At 53.0% G+C, this 10,397-nt stretch overlaps 1 protein-coding gene across 1 annotated transcript in view; it reads right to left on the reverse strand.

Moving 5' to 3' along the window:
* The window catches only part of GABARAP (GABA type A receptor-associated protein), a 36,992-nt gene extending 29,421 nt beyond the window's left edge, over positions 1 to 7,571 (reverse strand). Inside the window, exons 1-3 of the mRNA XM_063930654.1 lie at positions 7,358 to 7,571; positions 4,833 to 4,911; positions 4,486 to 4,604 (exon numbers count right to left, since the gene is read on the reverse strand). Of these exons, the coding sequence (XP_063786724.1) occupies positions 4,486 to 4,604; positions 4,833 to 4,911; positions 7,358 to 7,447 (288 nt within the window). The 5' untranslated portion in view covers positions 7,448 to 7,571. The remainder of the gene's footprint in view (positions 1 to 4,485; positions 4,605 to 4,832; positions 4,912 to 7,357) is intronic.
* Between the last annotated feature and the right edge of the window lie 2,826 nt (positions 7,572 to 10,397).

Consider the following 10,397-nt stretch of genomic DNA (forward strand, 5'->3'; position numbering starts at 1 on the left):
TCCATCCTGTCCTGTATCTTTCTACTATTCCTGTACTGACCCCTCACACACACAGCTCTGTCACTACACCTCCATCCTGTCCTGTATATCTCTACTATTCCTGTACTGGCCCCACACACACAGCTCCGTCACTACACCTCCATCCTGTCCTATATCTCTCTACTATTCCTGTACTGACCCCACCCGCAGCTCTGTTACTACACCTCCATCCTGTCCTGTATCTCTCTACTATTCCTGTACTGACCCCTCACACACACAGCTCTGTCACTACACCTCCATCCTGTCCTGTATATCTCTACTATTCCTGTACTGACCTCACACACACAGCTCTGTTACTACACCTCCATCCTGTCCTGTATCTCTCTACTATTCCTGTACTGACCCCTCACACACACAGCTCTGTCACTACACCTCCATCCTGTCCTGTATATCTCTACTATTCCTGTACTGGCCCCACACACACAGCTCTGTCACTACACCTCCATCCTGTCCTATATCTCTCTACTATTCCTGTACTGACCCCTCACACACACAGCTCTGTCACGACACATCCATCCTGTCCTGTATATCTCTACTATTCCTGTACTGACCTCACACACACAGCTCTGTCACGACACCTCCATCCTGTCCTGTATCTCTCTACTATTCCTGTACTGACCACACACACACACACAGCTCTGTCACTACACCTCCATCCTGTCCTGTATCTCTCTACTATTCCTGTACTGACCACACACACACAGCTCTGTCACTACACCTCCATCCTGTCCTGTATCTCTCTACTATTCCTGTACTGTCCTCATACACACACACACAGCTCTCTCACTACACCTCCATCTTGTCCTGTATCTCTCTACTATTCCTGTACTGAACTCACACACAGCTCCGTCACTACACCTCCATCCTGTCCTGTATCTCTCCACTATTCCTGTACTGACCTCACACACACAGCTCTGTCACTACACCTCCATCCTGTCCTTCATCTCTCTACTATTCCTGTACTGACCTCACACACAGCTATCCCTACACCTCCGTCCTGTATCTCTCTACTATTCCTGTACTGACCCCACACACACAGCTCTGTCACTACACCTCCATCCTGTCCCCTCACACACAGCTCTGTCCCTACACCTCCATCCTGTCCTGTATCTCTCTACTATTCCTGTACTGACCCCACACACAGCTCTGTCACTACACATCCATCCTATCCTGTATCTCTCTACTATTCCTGTACTGACCTTACACACACAGCTCTGTCACTACACCTCTATCCTGTCCTGTATATCTCTACTATTCCTGTACTCTCCTCACACACACAGCTCTGTCACTACACCACCATCCTGTCCTGTATCTCTCTACTATTCCTGTACTGACCCCACACACACACACAGCTCTGTCACTACACCTCCATCCTGTCCTGTATCTCTCTACTATTCCTGTACTGACCACATACACACAGCTGTCTCTACACCTCCATCTTGTCCTGTATCTCTCTACTATTCCTGTACTGACCCCACACACACAGCTCTGTCACTACACCTCCATCCTGTCCTGTATCTCTCTACTATTCCTGTACTGACCTCACACACACAGCTCTGTCACTACGCTTCCATCCTGTCCTGTATCTCTCTACTATTCCTGTACTGACCCCACCCGCGGCTCTGTTACTACACCTCCATCCTGTCCTGTATCTTACTACTATTCCTGTACTGACCCCTCACACACACACAGCTCTGTCACTACACCTCCATCCTGTCCTGTATCTCTCTACTATTCCTGTACTGACCCCACACACACAGCTCTGTCATTACACCTCCATCCTGTCCTGTATCTCTCTACTATTCCTGTACTGACCTCACACACACAGCTCTGTCACTACACCTCCATCCTGTCCTGTATCTCTCTACTATTCCTGTACTGACCCCACATACACAGCTCTGTCACTTCACCTCCATCCTGTCCTGTATCTCTCTACTATTCCTGTACTGACCCCACACACACACACAGCTCTGTCACTACACCTCCATCCTGTCCTGTATCTCTCTACTATTCCTGTACTGACCACACACACACAGCTCTGTCACTACACCTCCATCCTGTCCTGTATCTCTCTACTATTCCTGTACTGACCCCACACACACAGCTCTGTCACTACACCTCCATCCTGTCCTGTATCTCTCTACTATTCCTGTACTGACCCCACACACAGCTCTGTCACTACACCTCCATCCTATCCTGTATCTCTCTACTATTCCTGTACTGACCTTACACACACAGCTCTGTCACTACACCTCCATCCTGTCCTGTATCTCTCTACTATTCCCGTACTGACCCCACCCGCGGCTCTGTTACTACACCTCCATCCTGTCCTGTCTCTCTCTACTATTCCTGTACTGACCTCACACACACAGCTCTGTCACTACACCTCCATCCTGTCCTGTATCTCTCTACTATTCCTGTACTGACCCCACCCGCGGCTCTGTTACTACACCTCCATCCTGTCCTGTCTCTCTCTACTATTCCTGTACTGACCTCACACACACAGCTCTGTCACTACACCTCCATCCTGTCCTGTATCTCTCTACTATTCCTGTACTGACCCCACACACACAGCTCTGTCACTACACCTCCATCCTGTCCTGTATCTCTCTACTATTCCTGTACTGACCCCACACACACACACAGCTCTGTCACTACACCTCCATCCTGTCCTGTATCTCTCTACTATTCCTGTACTGACCCCACACACACAGCTCTGTCACTACACCTCCATCCTGTCCTGTATCTCTCTACTATTCCTGTACTGACCTCACACACACACACACACATAGCTGTCACTACACCTCCATCCTGTATCTCTCTACTATTCCTGTACTGACCACATACACACAGCTGTCTCTACACCTCCATCCTGTCCTGTATCTCTCTACTATTCCTGTACTGACCCCACACACACAGCTCTGTCACTACACCTCCATTCTGTCCTGTATCTCTCTACTATTCCTGTACTGACCTCACACACACAGCTCTGTCACTACGCTTCCATCCTGTCCTGTATCTCTCTACTATTCCTGTACTGACCCCACCCGCGGCTCTGTTACTACACCTCCATCCTGTCCTGTATCTTACTACTATTCCTGTACTGACCCCTCACACACACACAGCTCTGTCACTACACCTCCATCCTGTCCTGTATCTCTCTACTATTCCTGTACTGACCCCACACACACAGCTCTGTCATTACACCTCCATCCTGTCCTGTATCTCTCTACTATTCCTGTACTGACCTCACACACACAGCTGTCACTACACCTCATCCTGTCCTGTATCTCTCTACTATTCCTGTACTGACCCCACACACACAGCTCTGTCACTACACCTCCATCCTGTCCTGTATCTCTCTACTATTCCTGTACTGACCCCACACACACACACAGCTCTGTCACTACACCTCCATCCTGTCCTGTATCTCTCTACTATTCCTGTACTGACCTCACACACACAGCTCTGTCACTACGCCTCCATCCTGTCCTGTATCTCTCTACTATTCCTGTACTGACCCCACCCGCAGCTCTGTTACTACACCTCCATCCTGTCCTGTATCTTACTACTATTCCTGTACTGACCTCACACACACACAGCTCTGTCACTACACCTCCATCCTGTCCTGTATCTCTCTACTATTCCTGTACTGACCTCACACACACAGCTCTGTCACTACACCTCCATCCTGTCCTGTATCTCTCTACTATTCCTGTACTGACCTCACACACACAGCTCTGTCACTACACCTCCATCCTGTCCTGTATATCTCTACTATTCCTGTACTCTCCTCACACACACAGCTCTGTCACTACACCACCATCCTGTCCTGTATCTCTCTACTATTCCTGTACTGACCTCACACACACAGCTCTGTCACTACACCTCCATCCTGTCCTGTATCTCTCTACTATTCCTGTACTGACCTCACACACACAGCTCTGTCACTACACCTCCATCCTGTCCTGTATCTCTCTACTATTCCTGTACTGACCTCACACACACAGCTCTGTCACTACACCTCCATCCTGTCCTGTATCTCTCTACTATTCCTGTACTGACCCCACACACACACAGCTCTGTCACTACATCTCCATCCTGTCCTGTATCTCCCTACTATTCCTGTACTGACCCCACACACACACACACAGCTCTGTCACTACACCTCTATCCTGTCCTGTATCTCTCTACTATTCCTCTACTGACCCCTCACACACACAGCTGTCACCACACCTCCATCCTGTCCTGTATCTCTTTACTATTCCTGTACTGACCCCACACACACAGCTCTGTCACTACACCTCCATCCTGTCCTGTATCTCTCTACTATTCCTGTACTGATCCCACACACACAGCTCTGTCACTACACCTCTATCCTGTCCTGTATCTCTCTACTATTCCAAATCTTCATCTTCCCCAGTACATAGCCCTCCAGTAACGTACCTGGTAGAGTTGCCCCATGGTGGCACTGGTTGGGGGGATTACATTGTTGACAAAGAAAAAGAGGGCGTCTTCTGCGCGCAAATGGATTCTTTTCCTAATGAGAAAGTAAAACTGGCCGACTGACCAGAGAAGAGAAGGTAAATAGCGATCCACTGTTATATACTGTATACTGCCCCCTACTGGTTCTCTGCTGTGTGACAGTTGCAGGAGGCACAACATTAATGACTATGGAGCACCTGGCTACTCCAGGTAGCCTCTTACAGGGAGAAGGAAAGTGTCCAGGTGAGGCATCACTGACCAGCTACGTGAGGAGAGTGTGAGAAGGACCAATATGAACATCATATTACCTGTCAGATCTGACGGCACCAAGTATTTCTTTTTGTCCAGATCTCCAATTCTGGCCTTTGGAGCCTTCTCCACAATTACCTAAACCAACAACAAAGCGCACATGAGCATGACAGAGGTAGCCGTTACACCCAACCGAAGGCATAGGTGTGCCCATCACCACCATGTCCTGGTCATGAGACCCAAACACCACCCTGACCCCATCCAATCTACCGGATGCTACCGTCACCAAGGCGTAGTACACCCACCACCACCATGATATTGTCCCGAGACCCAAACACCACCCTGACCCCATCCAGTCTACCAGACGCTTCCATCACCAAGGTGGAGTACAGCCACCACCACCCTGACCTGGTCCTCAGACCCAAACACCACCCTGGCCCCATCCAGTCTACTGGATGCTATCGTCGCCAAGGCGTAGTAAACCCACCACCACCATGAGATTGTCCCAAGACCCAAACACCACTTTGACCCCATCCAGCATTCCACACGCTTCCATCACCAAGGTGGAGCACACCGACCACCACCCTGACCCCATCCAATCTACTGGATGCCTCCGTCACCAAGGTGTAGTACACCCACCACCACCCTGACCCCATCCAGTCTACCGGATGCCTCCGTCACCAAGGTGAAGTACACCCATCACCACCTTGTCCCGAGACCCAAACACCATCCTGACCCCTTCCAGTCTACTGGATGCCTCTGTCACGAAGGTGTAGTACACCCACCACCACCATGAGATTGTCCCTAGACCCAAACACCACCCTGACCCCATCCAGCCTACCAGACGCTTCCATCACCAAGGTGGAGTAAAGCCACCACCACCCTGACCTTGTTCCGAGACCCAAACACTACTCTGACCCTATCCAGCCTACCGGACGCCCCCGTCACCAAGGTGTAGTACACCCATTACCACCATGACCTGGTCCTAAGACCCAAACACCACCCTGACCCCATCCAGTCTACCGGACGCCCCCGTCACCAAGGTGTAGTACACCCATTACCACCATGACCTGGTCTTAAGACCCAAACACCACCCTGACCCCATCCAGTCTACCGGATGCCTTCGTCACCAGGGTGTAGTAAACCCATCACCACCATGGCCTGGTCCCGAGACCCAAACACCACCCTGACCCATTCAGTCTACTGGATGCCTCAGACACCAAGGCATAGTAAACCCACCACCACCATGACCTGGTCCCTAGACCAAAACACCACCCTAACCCCATCCAATCTACCGGATGCTTCCGTCACCAAGGTGTAGTACAACCACCACCACCATGTCCTGGTCCTCAGACCCAAACACCACCCTGACCCCATCCAATCTATCGGATGCCTCCGTCACCAAAGTGTAGTACACCCACCACCACCATGTCCTGGTCCTGAGACCCAAACACCACCCTGACCCCATCCAATCTACTGGATGCCTCCGTCACTAAGGTGTAGCACAACCACCACCACCACCATGTCCTGGTCCTCAGACCCTAACACCACCTGACCTCATCCAATCTACCGGATGCCTCCGTCACCAAGGCATAGTAAACCCACCACCACCATGACCTGGTCCTGAGACCCAAACACCACCCTGATCCCATACAATCTACCAGATGCCCCCGTCACCAAGGTGTAGTACACCCACCACCACCATGTCCTGGTCCTGAGACCCAAACACCACCCTGACCCCATCCAGTCTACTGGATGCCCCCGTCACCAAGGTGTAGTACAACCACCACCACCATGACCTGGTCCAGAGACCAGTCATGCAGTATAACCACCACCCCACCCAACAACTGCCAACCCTCACCCCCTCCCAGTATACCCACCACATCCCAGCATACCCAGCCTCACCCCATTCCAGTATACCCACCCTCACCCCATTCCAGTATACCCAGCCTCACCCCATTCCAGTATACCCAGCCTCACCCCCTCCCAGTATACCCACCCTCACCCCATTCCAGTATACCCAGCCTCACCCCCTTCCAGTATACCCAGCTGAACCCCCTCCCAGTATACCCACCCTCACCCCATTCCAGTATACCCAGCCTCACCCCCTCCCAGTATACCCACCCTCACCCCCTCCCAGTATACCCACCCTCACCCCATTCCAGTATACCCTGCCGAACCCCCTCCCAGTATACCCACCCTCACCCCCTCCCAGTATACCCAGCCTCACCCCATTCCAGTATACCCACCCTCACCCCCTCCCAGTATACCCACCCTCACCCCATTCCAGTATACCCTGCCGAACCCCCTCCCAGTATACCCACCCTCACCCCCTCCCAGTATACCCAGCCTCACCCCATTCCAGTATACCCAGCCTCACCCCATTCCAGTATACCCAGCCTCACCCCCTCCCAGTATACCCAGCCTCACCCCATTCCAGTATACCCACCCTCACCCCATTCCAGTATACCCAGCCTCACCCCATTCCAGTATACCCACCCTCACCCCCTCCCAGTATACCCCAGTACAGCCCCCTCCCCCCCTCTGCCCCGCCCCCGGGCCACAGTCAGCTGTCGGTTCTCACAGGGACTCGATCCGGGTATTTCTTCCGGATCTTCTCGCCCTCTGAGCGCCGCTTCTCGAAAGCGTGTTCCTCCTTATACACGAACTTCATGTCTGCCGGAGCCGGGGCCGCGGGTGTCGGGGTGTCGGGTGTCGGAGTCCCGGGTGTCGGGGCCTGCTCTGTGTGACGGAGGAAGATAAACAGCACTAGCTCCGCCTACCACTTCCGCACTCTCACCACGCCCCCTCAGTACGTCACACGGGTCACGCCCCTTATATTGACAGGAATATACAACTGCCACTGGCGTCTGGTCACAGCCAACATGGCGCCGAGCGCACCGGGGACAGATCAGTGACAACAACGTATCCCTCTAGTGTCCGCACAGCGTCTGCCACTCATCCAACGTCACCGCAAACCCGTGACAGGGAGCCACGCCCCTCTGTCAGGCGGTCATCAGCAGCCTCTTTACTGCCCTCTACAGGGGGAGAAAGGAACTACAGCCTCATTATTGCCCTCTACAGGGGGAGAGAGGAGTTACAGCCCCATTACTGCCCTCTACAGGAGGAGAGAGGAACTACAGCCCCATTACTGCCCTCTACAGGGGGAGAGAGGAGCTACAGCCTCATTACTGTCATCTACAGGGGGAGAGAGGTACTACAGCCCCATTACTGCCCTCTACAGGGGGAGAGAGGAGCTACAGGCTCATTACTGCCATCTACTGGGGGAGAGAGGAACTACAGCCTCATTACTGCCCTCTACAGGGGGACAGAGGAGCTACAGCCCCATTACTGCCCTCTACAGGGGGAGAGAGGAACTACAGCCTCATTACTGCCCTCTACAGGGGGAGAGAGGAGCTACAGCCCCATTACTGCCCCCTACTGGGGGAGAGAGGAACTACAGCCCCATTACTGCCCTCTACAGGGGGAGAGAGGAGCTACAGGCTCATTACTGCCCTCTACAGGGGGAGAGAGGTACTACAGCCTCATTACTGCCCTCTACAGGGGGAGAGAGGAACTACAGCCTCATTACTGCCCTCTACAGGGGGAGAGAGGTACTACAGCCTCTTTACTGCCCTCTACAGTGGGAGAGAGGAGCTACAGGCTCATTACTGTCCTCTACAGGGGGAGAGAGGTACTACAGCCTCTTTACTACCCTCTACAGGGGGAGAGATGAGCTACAGGCTCATTACTGCCATCTACACGGGGAGAGAGGAGCTACAGCCTCATTACTGCCATCTACAGGGGGAGAGAGGAGCTACAGGCTCATTACTGCCATCTACAGGGGGAGAGAGGTACTACAGCCCCATTACTGCCCTCTACAGGAGGTGAGAGGAACTACAGCCTCATTACTGCCCTCTATAAGGGGAGAGAAAACTACAGCCTCATTACTGCCCTCTACAGGGGGAGAGAGGAGCTACAGCCCCATTACTGCCCTCTACAGGGGGAGAGAGGAACTACAGCCTCATTACTGCCCTCTACAGGGGGAGAGAGGAGCTACAGCCTCATTACTGCCCTCTACAGGGGGAGAGAGGAGCTACAGCCTCATTACTGCCCTCTACAGGGGGAGAGAGGAACTACAGCCTCATTACTGCCCTCTACAGGGGGAGAGAGGAACTACAGCCTCATTACTGCCCTCTACAGGGGGATAGAGGTACTACAGCCTCATTACTGTCATCTACAGGGGGAGAGAGGAGCTACAGCCTCATTACTGCCCTCTACAGGGGGAGAGAGGAACTACAGCCTCATTACTGCCCTCTACAGGGGGAGAGGGGAGCTACAGCTTCATTACTGCCCTCTACAGGGGGAAAGAGGAGCTACAGCCTCATTACTGCCCTCTACAGGGGGAGAGAGGAACTACAGCCTCATTACTGCCCTCTACTGGGGGAGAGAGGAACTACAGCCTCATTACTGCCCTCTACAGGGGGAGAGAGGAACTACAGCCTCATTACTGCCCTCTACAGGGGGAGAGAGGAACTACAGCTTCATTACTGCCCTCAACAGGGGGAGAGAGGTACTACAGCCCCATTACTGCCCTCTACAGGGGGAGAGGGGAGCTACAGCTTCATTACTGCCCTCTACAGGGGGAAAGAGGAACTACAGCTTCATTACTGCCCTCTACAGGGGGAGAGAGGAACTACAGCTTCATTACTGCCCTCAACAGGGGGAGAGAGGTACTACAGCCCCATTACTGCCCTCTACAGGGGGAGAGAGGAGCTACAGCCCCATTACTGCCCTCTACAGGGAGAGAGAGGAACAACAGCCTCATTACTGCCCTCTACAGGGGGAGAGAGGAGGGGGAGAGAGGAACTACAGCCTCATTACTGCCCTCTTCAGGGGGAGAGAGGAACTACAGCTTCATTACTGCCCTCTACAGGGGGAGAGGAGCCACAGCCTAATTACTGCCCTCTACAGGGGAGAGAGGAGCTAAAGCCCCATTACTGCCCTCTACAGGGGGAGAGAGGAACTACAGCCTCATTACTGCCCTCTACAAAGGGAGAGAGGAACTACAGCCTCATTACTGCCCTCTATAGGGGGAGAGAGGTAGTACAGCCTGATTACTGCCCTCTACAGGGGGAGAAAGGAACTACAGCCTCATTACTGCCCTCTACAGGGGGAGAGAGGTACTATAGCCCCATTACTGCCCTCTACTGGGGGAGAGAGGAACTACAGCCCCATTACTGCCATCTACAGGGGGAGAGAGGTACTACAGCCCCATTACTGCCCTCTACAGGGGGAGAGAGGCGCTACAGCCCCATTACTGCCCTCTACAGTGGGAGAGAGGAACTACAGCCTCATTACTGCCCTCTACAGGGGGAGAGAGGAGGGGGAGAGAGGAACTACAGCCTCATTACTGCCCTCTACAGGGGGAGAGAGGAACTACAGCTTCATTACTACCCTCTACAGGGGGAGAGAGGAGCCACAGCCTTATTACTGCCCTCTACAGGGGAGAGAGGAGCTAAAGCCTCATTACTGCCCTCTACAGGGGGAGAGAGGAACTACAGCGCCATTACTGCCCTCTACAGGGGGAGAGAGGAACTACAGCCTCATTACTGCCATCTACA

The sequence above is a fragment of the Pseudophryne corroboree genome, chromosome 6 (assembly GCF_028390025.1).
Source record: "Pseudophryne corroboree isolate aPseCor3 chromosome 6, aPseCor3.hap2, whole genome shotgun sequence".
In the NCBI taxonomy this organism is placed as follows: Eukaryota; Metazoa; Chordata; class Amphibia; order Anura; family Myobatrachidae; genus Pseudophryne; species Pseudophryne corroboree.